The 24,274-nt window shown below is 38.2% G+C and overlaps 1 protein-coding gene across 2 annotated transcripts in view; it reads right to left on the bottom strand.

Moving 5' to 3' along the window:
* Positions 1 to 24,274, bottom strand: part of VAV3 (vav guanine nucleotide exchange factor 3) — a 399,772-nt gene that overhangs the window by 176,637 nt on the left and 198,861 nt on the right. For both annotated transcript variants that reach the window (XM_007449344.1, XM_007449345.1), the window contains exons 10-15: positions 22,101 to 22,196; positions 17,974 to 18,042; positions 16,247 to 16,333; positions 13,229 to 13,314; positions 11,584 to 11,716; positions 11,078 to 11,187 (exon numbers count right to left, since the gene is read on the bottom strand). In XM_007449344.1, the coding sequence (XP_007449406.1) occupies positions 11,078 to 11,187; positions 11,584 to 11,716; positions 13,229 to 13,314; positions 16,247 to 16,333; positions 17,974 to 18,042; positions 22,101 to 22,196 (581 nt within the window). The remainder of the gene's footprint in view (positions 1 to 11,077; positions 11,188 to 11,583; positions 11,717 to 13,228; positions 13,315 to 16,246; positions 16,334 to 17,973; positions 18,043 to 22,100; positions 22,197 to 24,274) is intronic.

The raw sequence follows: 24,274 nt of genomic DNA, 5'->3' as shown, positions 1-24,274 counted from the left end.
ACCCAAAAAAAAAAAAAAAAAAAAAAAGATGGAGCAAATAATTCCAGAGGTAGTAAGTTCCTCATCACAAGAGGCACTCAAGCACAGGATACAATTAGAAAGAAGCTGTAGGAAAGGCTCAGGTGTTGGAATAAAGGAACATTAAACACCTCTTCAGAGTGTTTATGAGTTCATAAAACATTACAGTTTTTTAAGATCTTGATTCTCACAAACTGGCATTCAGAATAAACGGGAGAAAAAACACCTTGAACAAATTAATTTTTCTAAATTACGTATCAGTGGTAAATGATATTTTTCCTAATTATTTTAAGCAAAAAATGCACACACTTAACCTACAACAGCTTACTTTTCCTAAATTAAAAGGAAAAGGCTTCAGTGCAAATGCCTTCCTTAGATCCTCAGAGGGCCAATAACTCTTTACAAATTTGCCCGAGAGCAACACATGCATTGGATTTTTCTATGTTCAAATGTCCAATTCCATTCTCCTTACATCAAAATAACGAGTGGTATAAACTATTTCATGTACCTTGCAATTTATCACTGTTTTGCACTGACATTATAATGCTGACTTGAAAATATAAGCCTTGTTAGAATGTAAACTCAGTGAGAGAAAAGAACTTGTCTTATTCATCATTATATTCTTAGTGCCTAGAATAGTTCCTGGGCATGTATGGGAGGCTCAATACACAAAAAAATAAATGAATACAGATATACAATATTCAGTCTCATTCAGTAATTGTTTCAAGTATGACTTTCTTATCTCTTCAACCAGACTGCTACTGCTTACTATCCCATGAAGAAAACTGAAGTTTCTCTCATTGTTCCCATTGTAAGGACGGCCAACCTTCAACTGCAGCTTATTTTGTATTGTGTAGCCCAAAGTAATAATGCCTGTGACCTAACAATTTCTTATCAAGAAATATCTTAAAAGTAGTACACGTGACATTAACTGTAATATTAGGTTTAGACTTATAAATTAAAACTTGCTTACTATTATAGAATTCACTGATTATCTCATTTTCTTAGAGGAAACCATATACATAGTTGACTCACTATGACAAACGGTTCCGAAACAAACTATTCTTTGTGTTAACTTCTATATAACCCAGACAACCTGGAGACAGCAGTGACCACAACTGCCCAGTTAAACTCTCCTGCTTGCACTGTTACTGTTCTCATATACGGAGAAGAAAACACACACACACACACACACACACACACACACACACACACACACAATGGATCAAAGGCTCTGTTATAAAAGCTCAGGGACACCAACACTAATTCAGCTGAATTTTATCTGCATTTAGTTTTAACCAGAGTAATGCTTGTTTGCTGATGGAAATTTTGATATCTATCCTTCATTCTTCCTTCCGCCTATGGCTTCTCCTTCCTTATAAGCATGCTCAGGAATGCCAGAAAAATGTCAAATAAGTATTAAATATAAGCTGAAAAAAAAGGAGAGAGGTTGAGCTCCACTAGGCAATAACAGAACAAGAATAGTATTTAATATTTACTAATGCTTTTGTCATGCATGAAATGCTTTTGCATGTTTCTGGATCAAACAGGCTACTGAAAAACTCCATTTTATGACAGTTGTGATTTTTCTGAGCACTGTCCCGTGTCCTACTTCCTTTTATTGCTGCCAGGAAACTGTGGTTTAGTTCCCTATACTGACTTAACTGCCAATTTTGAAAGGTTATAGACAATACATTAGATTCAGGGAGAGTTGTGCTGGTTTCAACTTGGGAGATTAACGTGAATAGGTCAGTAGCATGAGGCTCAGTGCAGCCTGGGGGCGATGGATCGTGTCGGCATGGATTTCATATCCATAAACAAACAAATTCTTCATATTAAAAACTGGTAGTGAAATCCTTTAAAGGAAAATGAATAAAAGGTTTTTAGAGTGAATAATTTCTCCAAAAAAACAAAAAAGCATGTGGGCAGACAAATTCAGAGATGCTTTATGGATTGATACTTTGGTAATTGTGCCTGTAAGGTTACCAGTTTCCAAGTAGACACTGATGGGCTTTGGACACTGAAAAAATGCCAAAGCAGATGTCACTGTAGTCAAATGTCACTCCCCACACACAGCTCATCCAGGAAGGCTCACCCTTGGACCAACTCTTGACACCACCATAGCCTTCCTTCACCCCTTCTAATGTTCCTCAGTGTGCTCTCCAAAGAGGGAATTTCAGAATAAATAACAGGCACAAGTGTCATTACTGGTAAGAAGAAAATGCTTCAAGAGCACAAAGAGTCATCACTGACTAGAAAACTATCCTTGCTGATGTGGTCGACTGTTGAGTAGAGACAAGTTTACCATGTTGTTGCTACTGGCCTGGATTCTTGGGGTCTCATAGTGCTTTCCAATAAACCACATAATAAAACTTAATGAAACCAGATACCTGGATGGCATTTTTGATATTCAACTGGTCAGTACAAAATAATGCCAAATACATATAGTTCATCCAGGTATTTCTGTTCTGGTTCTGGTGGAGTAGAGAACATTTTGAGGCTAAATCATCATGATGACCTAAATAGGAATTAGTGCTAGTGAGAAAATCACACTTCTACAAAAAGCCACAGCATGGCACCAGTATAGCTGAGATCCTTTTGTGGCAACACATACTCACTACATTCCCTAGGCCTGAATCATCATCTCCCTGCTGTAAGACAAGGGTCGCTAACTACAGCCCACAACCTATCTTACTGGAATATACCACACTCATTCATGTATTATCTATGGCTGTATTCTTACTATGATAGACCTGAGTAGTTGTGACAGAGACCATACGGTCCACAAAGCTGAAAATGTTTACTTTCTGGACCCTGTTCTAAGAGATGAAATTCACAGTCTGAACAGGTACTTATTTATATATTTGAGAAGATCCCAACGGATCTCCTAATGAAGAAAACAAACAAGAGGAGGGAGAGGAAGGGAAAGGAAGAGGAGAGAGAAGCAGAAGTACCATTATCCTAGTAGTAGTGGCAGTAGTAGCCAGAGCAGCAGGAGTTTGGGCTTGCTATAGAATTCTCTGATTTAGCTTCATGTAGATATTGGGGGAATCTCCATCTAGGCAAAAATATAAATAAAGTCAGTCTATTTTTTTATTTATTTATGTACTTACTTACTTATTTATTTATTTAGCTGCGCCAGGTCTTAGCTGCGGCACACGGGTCTTCATTGCCGTGTACAGGATCTTTACTTGCAGCATGCGGGATCTTTAGTTGCAGCATGTGAACCCTTAGTTGAGGCATGCATGTGGGATCTAGTTCCCTGACCAGGGATTGAACCTGGGCCCCCTGCATTGGGAGCATAGAGTCTTAGCCACTGGACCACCAGGGAAGTCTCATAAAGTCAGTCTTTTTTTTTTTTGCAGTACATGGGTCTCTCACTGTTGTTTGTGGCCTCTCCCGCTGCGGAGCACAGGCTCCGGACGCGCAGGCTCAGCGGCCATGGCTCACCGGCCCAGCCGCTCCGCGGCACGTGGGATCTTCCCACACCGGGGCACGAACCCGTGTCCCTTGCATCGGCAGGCGGACTCCCAACCACTGCGCCACCAGGGAAGCCCTAAAGTCAGTCTTTTAAATTTGCACAACAGAATGTCAAATCTGCTGCCAGACCTTTGATATCATACACATGGGTCTCTCATCAAACAACAAGGACCACTTCTCTTGAGACACTCACCAGATTTTTTAACCCTGAATTGATGGGTAACACAACACAGCTTTATCCCTCCAAATCCCGGGATGGCTAGGGGAGGCACCCTCTCTTTGGCCTGACTAGCCACCCCCCAGAGGAGAAACAGTGAGGTCAGGTCCTGGTCCACTGCAGGGAGCAACATACAGTGGGGAGGGTCACACTCCAGGTGCCACTGAGGGTGTTAAGGAGACCAATGGGAAATGGGAGAGGGAACAGGCACGTGAAATGAGTCTCCCTTGTGACGCCCATAAGCAGAACCGCTCTTCTGAGTCTGACAGGTGGAAAAAAATTGAGCAGGTCAGGAATCGGGAGTGTGGACAGAGAGAAATATGAGGAATTAGGTGGCTTTGAGCACCTCAGACCTTAGAACCAGTCTAAGTTCTATATCCCCTACATCTCCTAGAGGCAAGGAGGTCCACGATTTGCATATTGTTCTGTAGTTTTTAGCAGAAGTATAGATTAGATCAATATTACTTGAAAGAATCTAGGTGATGTGAAAATTAGTCATCCTGCTTGGTTCTCTAAGTTCATCTAAGCATCGAGTAAGACTGCCCAAAAGAAACATACCTAGATGGATAAAAAGAAACATAACCTGGAAGCATCAGGTAGGTGTCTACAAAAATGCCTTTAAAAAATTGCAACCTCATTCTTGAGGGCTAATTTAAGAAAAAAAAAATATATGACATCAACTTCTAGAACTTCAAAAAAATCTAATGCTGCTCGTGGAGAACATGTTTTTCTGTAACTCTTACTTAAGGATCCAGATTATAAAGCCTTTTTATCATACTAGTGAAAGTTTCTTTCCCTCGAGGACTGTTGTATTATTTTGTGAGACAGTAAGAACTTCCTAATTCATCTTTTTCTTTTAACTGACCTTACTGTCAGCAAACTTAGAGTAGAATTTCAGATTTACAATAAAAATATGATTATCTACTATGTGCCAGGCACTGTGCTAGGATTGATCAGGCATGTGAGTAGCACTGACAAGATCCCTGTCCTCCTGGTGTTTTTAGTCCACTGGGAGAATAGCCATGAAATAGACAGCTAGATCTAATGGTAATGCCCTCAATCCAAGGGCCCAGGCAGCTCGGCCTTGGGGCATTAAAGGTACACATAGGGCAACCAAATAACCAAATGGCAATTTCATTCTTTACTTAGCATTTCAAAGGACATCAAAAGGAATATAATTCAGAGTCTACAGAAATGCCTCTCAAAAGTCCCTTTTCCCCTTTCCAAACCCCTCAGACCCCATAGCTATTCCAGAGCCTTACTCATACCAAAACCCAAAACTTTCTTTGCATTCCCAGACCCATGAAGCTTTCTTTTTCCCTTCTCCCAACATTATCTATGTATTCAATAGTTCAATTTAGCTTCTCTCCTAATAAGCAATAAAGAATCCTTACTCTTTTGGAGGAGAAAAGACAGGCAAACTAGAGTAGGCAAGTAATAGATTATCTTTAACAAGGAGTGGATTGTCGGGTCTCGGGAAGGCTATAAACACTAAACTTGGATAATTTTTGTCTGGCCATATAATTACAATTGTGAGAGAATACTTGGGAAGTGAGGTTACTCATTTAGCATAGTGGTCAGGAGAGATCTCTCTCACAAAGTGATATTTAAAGTCAAGATCAGGAGGATAAAGAACCAGCTGCCCAAGGAGCAAGAGGAAAGACCATCCTGGTAAGGAAAGCTCACGGTTGAATGCCTGAGGCCTGTGCACATTCTCCAAAAACTGAAATGCACTCAATCTAACTACGGCAAACAGGTGTGTGATGTGGCTGAAGAGATGGGTGGGATAAAACCATGCAGGGCCTTCTGAGGTCCTGGTAAGAATGTTGATATTATACAGAGTGCAGTAAATAGCCAACAAAGGGTCTTAAGTAGGGCAGGACACAGCAGATCACCCTGGATGCTTCTTGAAGAATGGACTGGTAAGGAGGGGGCAGGGAATGCAGAGGCTAATCAGAGATGTGGAAGGCTTAAACCAGGGAGGTGAGGGTGAAGATTACAAGCAAGTGGTCAGATTTAATCTGCAGAGATTGCTGAGAAACTGATTACATGTGGAGGGAAAAGGCAAATCTTGGTCCTCCATCTAATTACACTTGAATAGATAGGATTGGGAGGAAGAGACTATTTTCATAGAAATATCAAGAGTTCAGTCTTGAAATATGATCCACTATATATTAACTGAACGCTAGTATATTTAGAAGCTACAGTAATTAAATTCAATTGCAATAGCTCCCTCAGTGCTATATGGCCAGGGCTTCCAATAGTGTCTAGCAACAAAGCAAATGCTTAGTAAATATTGGGAGAATAAATGCAATTTCCTCTGATAATTACCCCTCTGGTATTCAGAATCTCTGAGCAATACCTTTAGATTAAAACAAATGATATTGGATGAAATATAATTTTATATTTAAAATGTGAAAAACATACTCTCTGCTTTCATATTCAAACTCCAGGAGGCGAATTTCAAGAAAATTTTCTTATCTAGTGGAGCCTGAGTCTGCGGAGAATGCTTTGAAACATTGTTCTGTTTGACCTCTGATTATTTAAATTTTTCTTTTTAATTCTGTGGCATGTGTGCTTTCTATGGTGAGTGACCTCAAATTCCTTCTGGAAGTAAATGGGGAATAAATTAGAAAGATACACTGTGGCTCAGATTAAACGTGACTTGTGGTTTCATGGCTGCATTCCCACCCTGCCTCACCCCACTTGGAGAGCGCTTCTTTTCAGGGGTTCATCCTAGGAAACGAAGCTCAGGGGCTGCCCTTCCAGATGACAAGGCAGCCTGGTCCCAGAGCCCCTCCCCAGCTCTAGAATTTCCATACCCCCTTTTCCTTGTCTTCTCCCCACTCCCACTAGTCTTAGCAGCTAACAGATATATATCCTGGGCTCGTATTTTAGCAGACGTTAATGGTCTCTATGCTATTTTTCCTTGGGTAAGCCATGTGGCACTGTGCCTGGCATGTGGCACACAGTGAAGAAATCTTGGTGTGGTAATAATGGTATATGCATCTTTAAGGGGGCTTTCTTTACTCAAGGGAGTAAATATAAATTGTTAGAATTTCAAGAATTGGGTGAAGTCAGTCAGAAGAAATTCCAGGCAAAAGGGCCTTTCAGTTCCCTTCAATAAATGCTACAGAGGCTGGTTCAAAACCTGCCACTTGCTACCATACGCAATGCTTTTTTGCCCCGTTCTAGTTTTTCTTTCTCTAACTTTTCCTTTTAAAAATCTTATTATTCTATTACTCAATTTCTTTATTTTACCCAACTCTGACTTATTTCTAGAAAACTTAAGGACACTGTCTGATCCTCCAGGTCCTAGTCACAGTGAAAAAAAGAAAAAAAGAAACCTGATTTCAGTTTTAGATAACAGGATTTGAGTCCAGGTGCTTATTTTAGCACCTTCCTGGTTAAAAAAAAAATGCTGTGAACTAAGATCCTGAACTCTATTGTAAATGTTATAGCACTGAACTTGTACAAGTGTGCTGAAATACTCCTGCCATTGCTAGTTTCCTGAGCTATAAAATGGGCATGACATGTTTATCAATTTAAATCTAACAGGAGAAAACATTAAAAACACTTGATTTAAGGGATTTGGGGGAAACACATCCATAGCTTCCTAACAATATTTTGAACATTGCTACAGGCAATGTTCACATCCACACTTTCCAACATCATTATGAAAACTAGCCTAAGCTAATAAAATAACATTGGCCATCCTATTTCACAGATAACTAAATGGAATTGTGGGAAACAGGGACAGAAAGCCCTTTTGAAAATAAATAAGAATAAATAATGTGTATCAATCAGGCTTTTAAAGATCTAAATATATTTTTTAGAGTGGGATCCCCAGAACTATAGCTCTTGAACGTTAATGGCTCAAAAACTGTTCAAACAACCTCAGAGCAATGAGTCCTGCTACCACTTCTTCTCACGGGGAAAAAAGAAAAGAAAACATCCTTCTTCCTCCCCTATCCACGTGGGTCACTGCTGCTTTTCTCTCTGTGAAGCCTTTCTTCCGGAGGTTTGCCAAGTTTATGTGGTCCACTGCAGATAACGCTGGAAGTGGCTATGGCCAAAGAAGGTCAGAGAATAGGGCTACTGAGTGGGGATGGGGGTGTGCTTGGGAAGGACAGAGGCTGAGATTTAGGTCACCTCTGGGGAGATTTGAGTTTACCGGATACTTACTGTTTATTGGTATTCATGCTTTTCTATGGTCCATTATAATAGTCTAAATTAAGAGCTGTATTCTAAACTCCTTAAAGGTGATTTGCAAAGTTTTTAAAATAAAAATGATCCAACCATCCTCTAAACAGCGGAATTGCCATCTTCTGTAAATAGAACTGGCAAGCATTTCGTCAGTCTTAAAATATCACCTCCCTTGATTTCCTGCCCCCCTCCCACCAATGCCTCCCTTTCCTTTTCAAAGGTCCTTAAAGCGACACTCCAGAATGCTGTAGGGGGACTTACAGGGCCCCTGTTAATGCCAAAGAGACTGGAAGAAGCTGGTCTGTGGCGAGACACAAGGCTTACTGTTTATCATGTATTGTTATGAATGCTGCAGGATTTCTCAGTTTTCTTTTTCTCCATGGCTTATAGACTAAGAGTACTTGAACTTTAAATAATGGATAAAATAGCAAAATTTGAGCCATAGGCAAAGTCTTAAGCTTCAGGACTTACTTAGATTATTCTACTTTCCTGAGCGTAAGACAAGCAAGACCTGTCTTACAAAGCTGGAAGCAGGACTTTCCTGCATAACAAGCTTCAAAAGAGAAAGGAGGAAATAAAATAATGGGATATTCTGATGCTCGAATAAAATCCTACTTTTATTTTGCCTAATTTTAATTTACATGCCATACATGGCATAATCCCTGCTTAAAGAAGCCCTCAACTTTGACTTTGAGCAATTCTCAACAAAGGGTACTTCCACCCTCTCACCATCTGCATGGGCAAGTCAGTGGAACTCTAAAATACAGAGTTTAATGGATGTTCAATTACATTGTTGAGGTGCTTGGATAAGGCTCAAAGATGAAGAAACCCACCTAGTTTCCCTGTGTGTGGTACAGCCATCTTTCCTGTGATGGAACAATTTAAAGCTACCCATACTCTTCCCTTATGTGTACACCTATAAGGCAGCGACTGATAGTTGCGTACAGCTACCCATTTCTCCTTTCTTCCATAATAGGAGAACCTTGATTCATAGCCAAGCATAATCCTGCCCAGAATGAAGATGGCATTTCTCGGCTCCCTTGTCAGATGTGGTCACATGACTAAGTTCTGGTCAGTATTATGTAACAGAAGTTGTAGCATTTCTGCAAAGAATCCTTAAAAATGAGGATCATCTTCTGCTGCCTAGAACGTAGATTATATAGCTAGAGCTCCAGCAGCTATCTTGGACAACATGTGACCAACCTTGAGGGCAGAAGCCATGCTGACAATGGCAGAGCAGGAAGATCTGAGCCTGGGTTCCTGGCAATACCCCAGAGAGCCCAACCTACCCCTTGTCTACCTACCCCAGATTCTCTTCCATGAAAAAGAGAGATAAGCATCCATTTTGTTGAGTCTCTTGCATCCAGAGTTTAGCTGTTTGATTTACGGCAAGTGAACAAAATATTAAGTGATGCACCTATCAATACAGTCCAAGGAGCCCACCTACTCTGGACAACAAATTTAACTTCCCTCCTCTGCAGAAATTCCTTCACTCATGTAAGCATCATATGAACAGAACCCGTAAGAAAATACCAACCCAGCATCCTTCCCACAAGAGCAAAGGTGTGAGATCAGCTCTGCTTTTGCATATTATCAGCAACCCCAGCATCCTGTCACTCCAATCCCAACTGCTCAAGTCCAAATATTGCCTATCATTTGAAACCTCACTAAAACAGCACACTAGGTTTATGATGTAGCCCACAATTCATCAGAGACTGGGCGGAGGTCACCAACTTCCTCACTTACGACCCAAACCAAAAAGGTCCCTGTAGAATAGCCATTTTATTGATGCATACAACTACTAAGGTCTTTTAATTATTATAATCAATAACAATAAATTTTAAAAACTACAATAGTACACTGGAAGATGTCCTCTGAATTTATATGTCCCTATAGGTATATTAGGATCCTAAATACAAAACAATATTAATAATAGTGATAACAGCAGATACCTCTTACAATTCAATACCATATCATTGTTGTTGTACTATCTGGCCACCATTCTGCTTGACACATATATCTGGAATTCAAAATATCATTATCCCTATTTTAGAGGAGGAAACTGAGGCTCTGAGAGGTTAAACAAATTGGCTAAGACTATGCAGCCAGTCCATGGCAGGGGTTATTGCTGAACCCAGAATTGTCTATAAGCTTAAAACTATTTTAGGTGCACAATCTTATGTCTCAAAGTGTTAGAGAAAATAATCTAAGGAAAATCTCTATTTTTCTCCCCTCAGAACTACAATAAAATATTCTAATCCTATTTCCATTTTATATTAACATGAGCATTTCCAAAAACAAATCAAAGGAGAAAGCAAACAAAAAATCTGATAGAATTTGTCTGCAAAAGGTAAATAATGCTAGAATACATATGAAGCAAATCACAGAAGTGTTTTTTCTTAATTTCACCTTTTGCTAAGAATTTCAATTTCACGGTGACCTATATGTTTCCATAACAAGGGTCATTATACACTTTTTAATCCATGAACCTCAAAACTGAAAAGAAACTCCTATAATGACACATCCTTGTGTAATCACGTCTCTGTATGCATTCCTTTTTAAACATGTCTGATTTATTTCCCACCTCTTTGTTGAGTTTCCACTTTAATAAAAGGAAAAAACACTGAGAGAAGTCAAGCCCTGAAAGCATTCATTGAATACGTCAAGCAATTTACCCAGAATTCAAACAATAAATGAATTAAAAACAAACAGGAGGAACAAATAAATCTTTCTATTAAAAATAAGATATTTGCATGTATGTATGTACGTGTGTGTATGTGTTTGGGAGTCTTTCTACTTAATTTAAAGATATATATAAAACATGGCAATTACATTAAAAGTTTATCATTAGAATAATTAATATTTTCGGGGGCTGCTAAAAGCTAAAGAATTAAAATATGCCCATGAGAAGAAAGTCAAACAGAAGGTTAGAGCTCCCTCTTTCTTTTTCTTGAAGAAATTCACCAAAACATCTCTCCCAGGAGACCAAAGTTATCAAGCTGACAGCCTCGTAGCATAGCACTCATGCTCAGAGCAAAGTGTTTTCACAGCCTCTGTACACATGCTACAAATATTAGAGTATGTTTATTGGTAGTTCATTGTTCATAAGAAACTTATGCAGTAGAAAAAAGCACTTTTAAAAGTAGAAATACTCACAAAGCCATTTCAAACTGTTCCAGCCACTTTTTCTTTAAATCTTTTGTTTTGCAATAAAATTCTAACCCATTTTGTCCTTGGATATGGATGAGGTAGAAGCCATAAGACCACTGTTAAAATTAATATTCCTCAGGTTAATAAGTATCATTGATTAATAACATCATGTTTCCAAATTCACTAACACACCACCATAATCATCCACAAACCACCCATAACATTATGATCAGACAAACTGTGAACAATCAAGACTACTGCAGTCAACTTCATATCTAGAACAATTGCTATGCCAAGTGCATTTTGCTGCCTTGATCATTAGGGCATTAGAGGTGATCATTATCACCTGTGGCACTGTCCAATTATTTCTCACAGAGGTTTGCTTCTAATTAATCTCTAGAAACAAAAACACCTGGATGGATAAGCGGCCTCTCACATTAATGTATTAGCATACTTTCCTTGAATAGTCAAAGTTATGAGTAAATTACAGTTATTCATTTCCAAGAATTTACCTTTTTATTTTCTTTATCAGTTGTAGGATTGTTGGCTATTTTGTACTGCTGAAGATCTATTATTTCCTTCATTTCATAGTTATCACCTTTCCTTTTACATACAATCACTGCCAAATCAAATAAGAAGATATGCCTGAGAGAGAGAGAGAGATTTATTTAAATGGTTTGGAAGCATGTGTATTAATTCTTCCCAGGTAAAATTAATCCTGTGAGTTAAAGACAAAGGCAGTGTGCACACTGAAAGAATGAACTGTGTCCTGGCACTTCCCTTTACTAAATGAATCACCCTGCTGTGCCTCAGTTTCCACAGTTAAAAAATAGGCAAAATTATAATGAAAACAATATGCACACTGCAGAGTTACTGTCAGGAACAATTAAGCCATAAAGTGTTGTTCGTGAGCTAGTACTTTCTTTCTTCCAGTTTAAAAGCTAAACATTTATGGAATAATATTAATGACAACAATAGCGGTTAACTTCTACTGATGTTACTAGGAGTCAGACAGATTGTCTTGAGAAGCATTCACCCCTTCCACAAAGATGACTCAATTTAAATCCCCAGGACCATCTCCTGAGGTACGTATTATTATCATATTCATTTTACTCGGGAGGAAGCTGAGGCTCAGAGAAGTTAGATAATTTTCTCAGGGTTACACTGCCAGTGGGTGCAAATCAGGATTCACTCTTGGGTCTACTTGTGGAATCTGCGCTTTTACCCTGTATGTTGCTCCTTGTGACTTAATGGACAACCTAAAACATAAATTGAGTGGTACATGACCCAAGTGTAAGCTAGAGAAATTATGGTTAAATTTACATGTTGGTATTTCTCTTCTATCTTACTAAAAGCAATATAACTGGGGGAAAAAACAGACCTTATAATCCTATCTTCCAGTACCAATATTTGTATCTTTTCAAAAACTCTCAGTCAGTGATTAACATGCATACATTTTTTTAAAACAATAATAATGAGACATTCACGTAGCTCTATTACTTGCAACACTTTCAAAGTCTATTTTTCGGGAGAGGCTAAAAGGATGTGTGTCTCCTGGGAGCTACCTTTAGAGCCTGGGTATCAGGTGGAAGCAAGAGCTGATGCTGCCCCCTACTGGTTGACTTTCTAGTTTCCAAAGTTTCCAGAAAATGGCCATTTCAACTAAATAAATCAGTTTAACTACCACATAATTAGCTCAACTAATCTTTAAGGACCGCACCTACAAATTTCCCTCGAGAAAATCTCACTAAATGGCCTTCACTTGGACTTCCTGCTTAGGACATGTTGTACTGTTTTTAATTCTTTTAAAATGCATACCAAAAAATAAAATTAAAAACAATTGTGTTTTTATAGTAGTTGTCTATTATTGCTTTATTGCTACTCTCATTTTAATGTGTACTTTTTTTACTCTAGCTGACATTCTATATTTGTCTATTCCTCCTTAAGAACTCAAACTTAGGCAAATCAACAGATACCAGAAAAAAGAGGGGAATACCTAACATATCTATATGAGAAATTAAAAAACCACAGATCGATCTGACCCCTTGTTTTTATTCCTTTATTTCACTCCTTTGTCCTGGAGGAACTGTTTTTAAGATTTTCATAATCTCCTGATCCTAATAACTTATTTTGAAAATAAGTACTGATCCTTCTCACCTTTCTTGTTTTGTATGCTTGTCTAGAGTGGTTATTCGAATTTCACCATCTCCCTGAGGTCGTCCAAAAAGCAAAACTGGTTGGTTCTAAAATATAAAATGTGCATGTCTCAGTTTTTCATAATCACATAAAAACAGAAATTAACATTAGTGAGGATATTTGCTAGGCACAACTATCCTATAACAAGTTTTATCATTTTACCTTTTAACACACTTATTCTAAAAAGCTCAGGTCTGTATGATACACTTTCAAAAATAGCCTGTCCTTGGTCATCCCAGGAGGCATACTGAAGACATTAATTGATTTTACTTACAACTCTAACGAAGAAGTTAGCTACCAAAAGAGAGAATTGGAAAAATGCAAATCACAAGGAAGTTACAACAACTAATACTTACTGAGCATCCACTGTGTGCTAGACACTAGGTACAGGACAAAATGACATAGACCCTGCCCTCATGAAACATACTGCTCAGTGGGGGAACAAATATTCACAGAAGAATATAATTACAAACATGTGATTGCCATGATGGAAGAGCAGAGGAAGCATGCATATCTGGGGGACCTAATTTGGTCTAGGGAGTCAAGGATGGCTTCCCTGAGCTAAGATCTTAAGAATGAAAATTTCTGCCTTGATGATTAAAAATAATGAGTCATTTCCCCAGAGGCAGAAAATAAAAAGTTGTAAGTATTTATGAACACCTACTCTACAAGGTGCTAAAGGAAAAAGAACTGACTGAAAATATCACTAACATCTATGAGATTACGTTCTAATAAAAAAAGATATGTAATTAATTAACTGTACTACAAGAAAGTATAAAAATAAATGTTTCTTATCTGTATTTTTTGCAGAAACAGAAAACTCCATCCTAAAACCCATATGGAATCGCTAGGGACCCTTAATAGGTAAAACGATCATAAAAAAGAACAAAGCTGGGATCTCACACTTCCTGATTTCAAAACTTATTACAAAACTATGGTAATCCAAACAGTGTAGAACTGGCATAAACACAGACTTCTAAACCAATGTAATACAACAGAACATCCAGAAATAAGCCTTCACATATATGGTCAAATGATTTTTGACAGGTGTGCCAAGACCAACTCAGTGGGGGATAGGAGAGGCTTTTTAACAAAGGTTGCTGGGGAAACTGGATATGCACAGGTAGAAGAATGAAGTTGGACCCTTACCTTATACCGTTTCCAAAAATTAACTCAAAATTGATCAAAGAGTTAAAAATACAAAACTTTTAGAAGAAAACATAGGGGAAAATGTTTATGACATTGGATTCAGTAATGATTTTTTAGATAGGACACCAAAGGCACAGGCAACAAAAGATCGATAAGGTGGACTTCATCAAAATTTAAAATTTTGCACAAATAACACTATTAACAGAGTGAAAAGGTAACCCACAGAATGGTAGAAAATATTTGCAAACAAAAATGTGGTAAGTATTGATATCCAGTAATTCATGAAGACAGAAAGTAGAACGGTGGTTGCCAGGGGCTGGGAGGAAGGGGGAATGAAGAGCTAGTGCTTAATAGGTGGAGAGCTTCAGTCTTTCAAGATGAAAAGAGTTCTGGAGATGGATGGTGGTGACGGCTGCACAACAATATGAATGTATCTAACATCACAAAACTGTACACTTAAAAATGGCAAACTTAATGTTTTATATATATTTAACCACAATAAAAAAAAAAAACAGCTGTCCAGGCAATGTGCTATGGAATTACAAAGAGAAGGAATTAGGGATTCTTTCAGGTTAGGGAAATAATTTTTTTTAAATTGGACCTTGAAGAAATTTGATAGGAAATAATGAAAAAAGATATTCTAGGCTTTGACAATATTATAATCAAAGGCAGAACTATAAACGCAACCATGTGAAGAGGTAACCAGAGGCTACTGTGATTGGAAAGGTGGCAGATGAGGTCCTGAAAAGGGAAAGTAGCTGTATGTGTGGAAAGAAAGACCAAAGACGAACAAAGAGAAAGAAGCAATAAAATTGCTCTACCAAGAAAAGCATCTTAAATCTATTCATTTATCTGTTTTCTCTCCCCACAGCTTTATCCAGGCCTCCATCATCTCTCTTGAAACGACCTCAATGATTTGCTGACTGGTCTGCCTGATGAAAGGGTTTTCATGACACTTAAATCAGACTGTGAAACCCTCTGGTAAGAACCGTTCACTAGCTTCCTACTGCAATCACTACAAAATCCCAGCTCAGCGCCTTGCCCTCCAAGGCTGTGGTGTGTAGTTCTCCTGCCCCCACTCCCCCACTTCAGAGCCCACCCTTCTTCCTTTCACTCTCAATTTCCAGCCTCTCTTGTCTTGCTGCTCCTTGAACAGCCCTGGCTCTTGCCCATTTCAGGGCATCTCACTTGCTATGGCTTCTGCCGGGTATCTTCTCTCTGCAGACCTTTGTGCCACTGGCTTCTCATCCTTCAAGCTCAGGTGACAAATGTCTCGGAAGGACTCTTTCTGAGCACCTTATCTAAACTAGGACTCCCCTCAATATCCTCTGTTGCAGCAACCTGTTCAGAGCATTCATCTCAATAGAGAGAGCATTTTTAGACTATCTTTTTACTGTCTCCTCAACCATGAGACCATGTTGTTCATAGTTACAGCCCCGGCCCCAAGCAAAATGTCTGGCACACAGCAGTCACCCAGTAAATATACATAAAATGAATAAATTAATGGGACTCCACCATGGTTACGTATGGGAGTGAGGGAAGGAAAAGAAAAAAAAAATGGACTCCAATGTTTAGAATTGGGACTGCTGCAGGGAGAGGCCTCACAGTGTGATTAAAGTGACAGGGACAAGAAATGGCAGAAAGTCCCTGGACGATGATGTATCACAGGTGCCACTGAACGTTTATCCCCGTGGATGCTGCCAAACAGAAGTCGGTAAAAACCTAGAACAACAGAAACTTGAAGGTAAACTATTTTTTTTTCAAAAACAACTGCTAGAACATCCCCCAATTTGTGGGTTAGGGGAGCTGGATGGAATGATAATTACATACCAAATTTTCTATAGATAGCTGAAACTGTTTAATTTCACGAAGGGTCTCATTATCTCTTTTCACTTCATTCACATATTGTGCCAAGTCCTAAAGAATAAAGAGAAGGGGAGAAAAAGAAGGCAAGATAAGATTAGACAAGAGATGAGCACTGTTTGAAAGAAAACACATCATTAATTTCATTAATGGTAGAAAGTTACCACTACAACTTTTCAATGACAATAAAATGAATGCCTAATCGAAGCTGCATCTCAAAAGCAATTTAAAACTGTCTGGAGTACAGCTGGGAAGACTGAAGCCTTGTCATTTACCACACCCCTGAGAAGAGTAAGGATCAAACACAGAAACAAACAAAATATGCTGCCATGCAGAACAACAAAAAGGAAACCAGGTCGGGAGCAGTGTAAATTCTAAACACTGACCTTGAGAGAATCACACTTGAACTTGGGTTAGAATAAGGGCAATCATGAAGGATTAGCCGGGAGAAAAAAGTAACTAAAAGTTAGACAATGAATCTAGCAGGGCTGTTGTCTGCATCCAGTTAAGCATCTTAGTTCCTGAGAGGGCTCAGTCAGGGAAGCCAGGTCAATTTCAAAGAGTTAATAAAGGGAAGTGAAGGAGAGGAGAGAAACCAGGGAGCGTGAAAATGAACTAAAGGGCACAAACAATGCTGGCCCTGTTTCTCCATGTGCCTTCACCTATTTTAAAATGTCTTTTCTGAAATTTGAGGAAACATTAGCTAATCTTTCCATACTGTAACTAGCTATTTTTATTATACGTGCTCCAGATTTTTCCTGTTTTCTGGGTTTTCTTTTTTCCCTACCCTCTTATATTTATCTGCAACAGCAGGAACAGAACTCAGGCAAAAGCAGTTCCTAACTTTGTTCTAAATGAAAGCCCGACTTTTCATAGGATATATCTATAAACGATTTCTTTAAAGAATTGGAAACTTGATATGATTTTTTTATAATAATAAATAATGATGGGCTGTTTCCTGACAGGGTACTAAAGTCAGCTAAACACAGAGCTAACACTGAAACTGGCACAAGGACACAGAGAAGTAATTATGCACTGCTCTGGGCAGAGTCACATTGGCATTTTGTTTTGACAACAAATATTTGTGTATGTTTTAAGCTAGGGACAAATATTATTTCTTTCAAAAAGTCCAGCATAGCGTGGAAATCAGGGTTTTACAGATTCCCCAATATGTTCAAAAAGCCTGCCTTCACCTACTTCTAGTTCTTGATTTTCAGATTTACCTGAAATAGAAACCCAGACTGATCACTTGTACTGGTGCACAGCATCCAAAAAGGTAAACCTGGCTGACATCCTCACTTGAGAAAAATAAGTCACACCAGTGTCCTGAAGTCATCAGCTAAACTGCTGCTTGCACAAGCCAATAGGTTTCTACTAGCAACCATAAAAAGAATGTGACACAAAACCATGCTATTAAATCATTCCTGGTAGTTATGGAAATTGTCATACTTTCATAAATACTGAAAGTTATTTTAATATACCTCTTGGTTTTATGTTTTTGTCCAACAATTAAATCCATGCAAGGATACTGATTTCATTTAAAAATATCCAGCTCTCCCCTCCAAAAACAAACCTATGCAAATACTTATAATAATATCTATTAGCATATCATACATATGTATTAACAGTTTATATTCTATTGTTTTTATGCAAGCATTAGAAATACAAACAAGTTAATGATGCATTCGTCTAACCTTCATCGCATCAAGAGCCAGTTTCAAATTTGCCTTCTCCATAGCATCAGTGGTATGTTTGACCAGCTCCTATTTGGAAGATATATTTTAGTACTACTTTCATCAAATTAAAACCAACACATAAGAAAACATTTTACAAATAAACCATTTTTATCATTATTCTCACCATAATGTGATAAATCTGATTTAACTAGGCGCTGTTTTCATCAAAAATTTCAAACTGTAAGAAGACCAAATAGATATCAAAAGGACATGAGACAATGGTCAGAAAGGTTTTCCTTTCAAAGTTGAGCGTGAATTCTATCCCCACCATCACACTGACACTCTTGCCAGATGTTAAGAAAGATTCCCCTCCTTGACAACTGAACTGATACTTTTTTCTTTTTTGGCTGCACCACGTGGCATGTGGAATCTTAGTTCCCTGACAAGGGATCGAACCCACGCCCCCTGCATTGGAAGCGTGGAGTCTTACCCAGTGGACAACCAGGGAAGTCCCTGAACTGACACTTTTCACTTGTTACCAAACTTGGCTTCTCTATGGCTTTTGATTCTGACAACTCCATCTCTCCTTTGGCCTCAGGGACATCAGGCTCTTCTGTTTGTTGCTGTTATTTTTGTTAGTTCATCTTAAATGTTGCCTATTCATTTGTCTTTCATACCTTCTTCTTTCTTTGCACCTTAGAAATGAGTTATTATTCCCTAGATTTTCACCTTAGTCTTCTGTCATCCTTACGTTATATACTCTGTGAATTCTATCACAACCATTGCCATAACATCGCCTATCACCTAATGTGACAGTCACCCTCAAATGAATGTGCTCAACCCAGAATTCACGCCTGAGTCCCAGACTCATATGTCCTATTAAATCGTTCTACCTGGGTTTCTCGCAAGCCCCTGAAATCCAGCACGTCCAAACTTCACGCACCTTCACCCGCACCCCTACTCTTGTTCCTGTTTATGTCTTACTGAATGAGGGCACCTCCATCACTTAAGCCAAAACCTCAAAGGTGCCCCTGACTCCTCCCTCTCTCTCACTATCTTCTGTTTGTGTTAACTTTGACCCTTCCCCTTGAAGCCTCCTCCACTGGCACTACCCCGGTTCAAGTCCCTGCTCTCTTTCAAATGGGTGACTGTAATAGGCTTCTGATTCGTCTTCTGACTTGCAGTCTTTCCTTGCTACAATCTAGTCCCTCGATTGACATCAGAGTTAAATCTCTAAATGTAAATCAGATCCTGTTACTTAGACTTCTGGGAGGCTCACAAAAGCTTCAGGTTGTCACGCATACCTCGTAGATGCTTCATGATCTGAATTCTGCAAACCTCTCCCAACTTCTCTCTCCACTTCCTCTCAAACAACCGATGCCTACTTCTACTAAGTTAACTGCAATTCTCAAAATAATGTTCTAATATCTGATCCCATTAGGCATGATGTTTTCTCTCCTAGAAAGCCCTTGCTCTCTGATCCACCTGCCAAACCGATATTCTTCCTTCAAAGCCCAACTCAAGAAACACTCCTCTGTGAAGCTTTCTATGACAGAGGCCTCTTCTCAAGCCATAATTAACTAAGTCTGTATTTGTACCACCTCTGTACCTTCTGCATACTTAACACGTCGTATTGTATTTGGCAGATTACATTTCATTTTCCCCAATAAAACAGTGAACTTTATCAGTGTGAGGGGGGCTGTTTTACATTGTTGAGAGACTCACTGTATGCAGCTCATGGGATCCATTCAAAAATCTTTGCTGAGGGGCTTCCCTGGTGGCGCAGTGGTTAAGAATCCACCTGCCAATGCAGGGGACACAGGTTTGAGCCTTGGTCCGGGAAGATCCCACGTGCCGCGGAGCAACTAAGCCCGTGCACCACAACTACTGAGCCTGCGCTCTAGAGCCCGAGTGCCACAACTACTGAAGGCCGAGTGCCTAGAGCCCATGCTCCACAACAAGAGAAGCCAATGCAATGAGAAGCCTGCACACTGCAATGAAGGGTAGCCGCAACTAGAGAAAGCCCGCGTGCAACAAGGAAGACCCAATTCAGCCTAAAATAAATAAATTAAAAAAAAAAATCTTTGCTGAATTCAATACCAGTAGTGTTTCTAGTTGTAAACAGAACCTACAGATATCAAATGTGTTAAGTATAATAAACTTGTCAGAGTGATACTCTTTTGTTTCTATTTTTACTTTTCCTCTATTAAATAATAACAGTATTCTCAAAGTTTCAAACCCCCCACTATAAAATTTTAATTTTATAAATCCGTGATTTCAAATCATAAGGCATTTCAAAAATGATTTACCCCCTAAAATACAGTAGTAAGTAGAAAATATTCAAATTCATGCCACATTTATTTAACACATTTCTAAACTGTAGACAAATTAATTCTACTCTACACTATTTTGAAATGGAAAAACATTTCTAGAATTTTTATCTAAGTGTGGTATCCCAGATAAAACTTTTCCTATTTTAAAAAATCATCACGGAACTAAATATACTTTTGAAATTTAAAATATCAAACAACCCAAGAGAAATGAGCAGAAAAAGTTCACTGACTTTCCAAAAGGTAAGGTCATATTTTATACTTTTATAAGTCTGCTTAAAATCTTTTGTTTTTAAACATCTTTATCGGAGTATAATTGCTTTACAATGTTGTGTTAGCTTCTGCTGTATAACAAAGTGAATCAGCTATATGCATACATATATCCCCATATCCCCTCCCTCTTGCGTCTCCCTCCCACCCTCCCTATCCCACCCCTTTAGGTGGTCACGAAGCAGGGAGCTGATCTCCCTGTGCGATGCAGCTGCTTCCTACAGCTATCTATTTTACATTTGGTAGTGTATATATGTCCATGCCACTCTCTCACTTCGTCCCAGCTTACCCTTCCGCCTTGCCATGTCGTCAAGTCCATTCTCTATGCCTGCATCTTTATTCCTGTCCTGCCCCTAGGTTCGTCAGAACCATTTTTTCTTTTTTTTAGATTCCATATGTATGTGTTAGCATATGGTATTTGTTTTTTCTCTTCCTTACTTCACTCTGTATGACAGACTCATCCACCTCACTACAAATAACTCAATTTCATTTCTTTTTATGGCTGAGTAATGAAGAAAATAGATATTTCTTAAAAACTGCAACTTTTAAATTTTTCAATCAATATTTGACTATACTAAAGTTACAAGATAAATTATTATCTTCTTTTGGACATGTTTTTAGTTTCATGATGTCTCAGAAACTGACTGCCTAAGTCTTCCTTATTATTTTTTCATAAAATGCAATTTGATTAAGTTGCTTTGAGTTTAGGTCTCATAAATGTTTTAACGCATTTGTAAGGAATAATCAGGGTTTGAATTTTTCTGATTTCTCAGTAGAAAATAGAAATGACTAATAATTTTGCAGTTACAGTTCAAGAAATTTAATATACAAGATGTATAAAGCACAGCAAACTCAGAATTATATTTCACATACAGGTAGTAGATCTTTTAAAAATGGCATTTCACAAGCATCAGCAAAGCTGATAGACTAATACAGTAAGACATTTCTTTGGAGCAGAACTAATGAGTCTCCTGGTACAGCTATCAAATTAAATTTATAAGACTCTCCACCCTCATTAGAAGACTAACCGTGGAAACCATAAGCTTTGCGGTTATAACAAGAATCACTTCAAAATAAATGTAGTCTTATTATAATTTAGTATAGCAGAAAGTAACACAGAGTGTGACACAATTCTCTTTCGTTTATGGTTATAAGGCACAAATTCTAACACAATTAACCTGCCAAAATTCAAGTGTATTGCAACACTGAGATTCTAATAAATGATTACTGCTAATGACAGAAGACTTGGTTGAAGGGATATTTATATTTGTTTTGCCTTGTTTTTAAATTTTTTAATTTTTTTGGAGCCAGTTCTGTTTGAAGAACTCAAAATGTGACTGTGTGAAAGATACAGAATTATCTTTGCTTAAAAGGAAGAAAAAATTTCCAGCTGTTCTGTTATTTCCCACTTAGCTATCCTCATAATTGAAAACTGTAAGGGGATAGGGCTCCAAACATAAAGTTTCTGCAGCTTAGTTGATGCTTCATTAATATTGTGTTGAATTAATGAATGAACAAATAAACAAACAGTTTTAAATTACATACCTGAAGGAGAAGGTGATACTTTAAAACACGCTGCATAGGAACCACAAGCAGATCTCGAAGAGTAAATTTCCCATTATTTGCTCTTTTAGAACATTCCTAAAGAAATATTTTTTTAATTGAACTGTTTTAGTTTTAGCAAAAGGAGTCATAATACAAACATTAAAAGATGCAAACGCCATAAGCAAAACTGCTATTATACGATAAATATTTTGCTATTTTCCTTAACAATCCTTCTTTCTTAAAAATAGGAAGTATCATCAGTTAAAAACCAAAAGAAACAAACAAAACTTGTAGCATTTCAACTCTAAATAAGAATAAATATGTAGAACTATTTTACACATGAAAATCATTTTCTCTAGTGGTCCTCCAGCATCTTCCCCCCCCTTACCACTTAACCTTTCACCAGTCTCCCCAAGCAGGCCTGTGGACCAGGCATCAAGAACAAGCCCCATTAATCAAACCCACTATGTTCCCTCCCCACCATCATGCCTTGGTTCATCCGGTTCTCTCCAACTGCCATGTGCTTGGACTAGTTCCCAGCAAAATTCATCATCCTCTTGAAGAACTATACTTCAAGGCTGTTAGTAATAGTCCCAATCAAAATTGTGCTGTCTCTCTGTGCCTTGTGGGTCTCTTAATTATTGTTGTATATGTATATGTATAATATCTTCCCCAATATATTATGTCTTTTATACCTCTTAAGGATCTAGTATTTACTGACTAAACATTTGTTGTAATGAATGAAATGGAATGATTGACTCCCAAAATTTGCTAAAGTATAAACCCACTACAGGATTCAAAGCCTCATATTTTATTTTTTTTAATCTCACAATCTCCTTTCTTACAAGTTTATCAAAAAATAGCATTGACGGGTTCACTCTATTGACATTAACTATGACTGAGGAAAGTACTTTGAATTTGCAGTGTCAAAGCCTGAATTTAAATCAAGTTTGGCAATTCTTGTCTGTGTGACCTTGAACAAATTGCTTTTCTGATCTTACTGTTTCTCAAATATTCATGGTATCATCCAAAAAAAACAATAAGGTGTCATAAAGATATTTTTATTTGTGAGCAACCTAAGTCCAAAATCCTCAGACAATTATATAACCAAGACCAAGGAATTTTCCAGTTCATGGAAGGGGTTGTATTCAAGAAAATACTCTTTAGTTTCCCTTTTGCCCACACTTAGCTTTTCCAGCACATGGACGGATATATTATATTATCAGGAGCTATAGAAACAAACACCATTAGCTCCAATGACCATATTGAGTTAATGAGTGCTTGACTACAGCTTTCAAACAAGAACTGGTGACACATCCTGACATGTTAGCTCACATCTTGTCAATTGCTGGGGTTCACTGGACAGATAACTATTTCAAATGATTTCTTGCTTCCACAGATTGGAGAGAGTTCTGGATCATGGGTCTCAAATAGGAGGTCAAACTGTTAATATTATGGTAATGAATGGGTCTCATCTTCCCAGCTGCATTTTAAGTTCCTTGGAAATTGAGGTTGTATCTTACACTTCTTATGTTATGCCATCTTAATTAACATAGTGTTAAGAACAGAAATATTATACACTTAAAATTTACTTTGTTATGTTATGGAAGTCAGTGTAAAACTGTTGGGGAAAAAATTATTTCAAGTTCTAAGTTATAAGCTCAGGAAGTAAAGAAACTAACAGTGCTGGCATTAGCTACAATTAGGGGGCCAAGACTGAAGTGTAAAATGCTTATTAGTATTGAAAGCAAATAAAACGTAGAAATGATTCTTCCAACCATCCAGTCAAGTGCTTAGCCTCAACTCCAATCCTAAGTGAAAAGGAAAGAAGATGTAATAGGGATGAGCCAGCTCAGAGAACAAGGTAAAGAGACTCTATTACCCTTCACCCCATGTTATCTTGGTTCTACAGTAGGGGTGAAAAAAAGACAAAAATCATCAAGAATAAAAATAACCACAAAACAGAAGACATGAAGGAGGCAGAGAGAAACCTAGTATAAGGCAGCTTTCCCTCCATCATGCTGGGACTTGCAGAAGACAGTTCCAGCAAAGACTATTTGTTGAGGGCTTATAGTAAGTATCTGGTTAAATACTTCCAAATCAGACCCATGGTTAACACAACCAGCATCACCTCACCCTGAGCCTTTCAAACTCAGTCTGAGGTTCTCTCTTTC

Source organism: Lipotes vexillifer, unplaced genomic scaffold (assembly GCF_000442215.2).
Source record: "Lipotes vexillifer unplaced genomic scaffold, Lipotes_vexillifer_v1.1 scaffold393, whole genome shotgun sequence".
In the NCBI taxonomy this organism is placed as follows: domain Eukaryota; kingdom Metazoa; phylum Chordata; class Mammalia; order Artiodactyla; family Lipotidae; genus Lipotes; species Lipotes vexillifer.
Note: the sequence above shows the minus strand (reverse complement) of the source record. Positions and strands in the feature narration are given on the sequence as shown.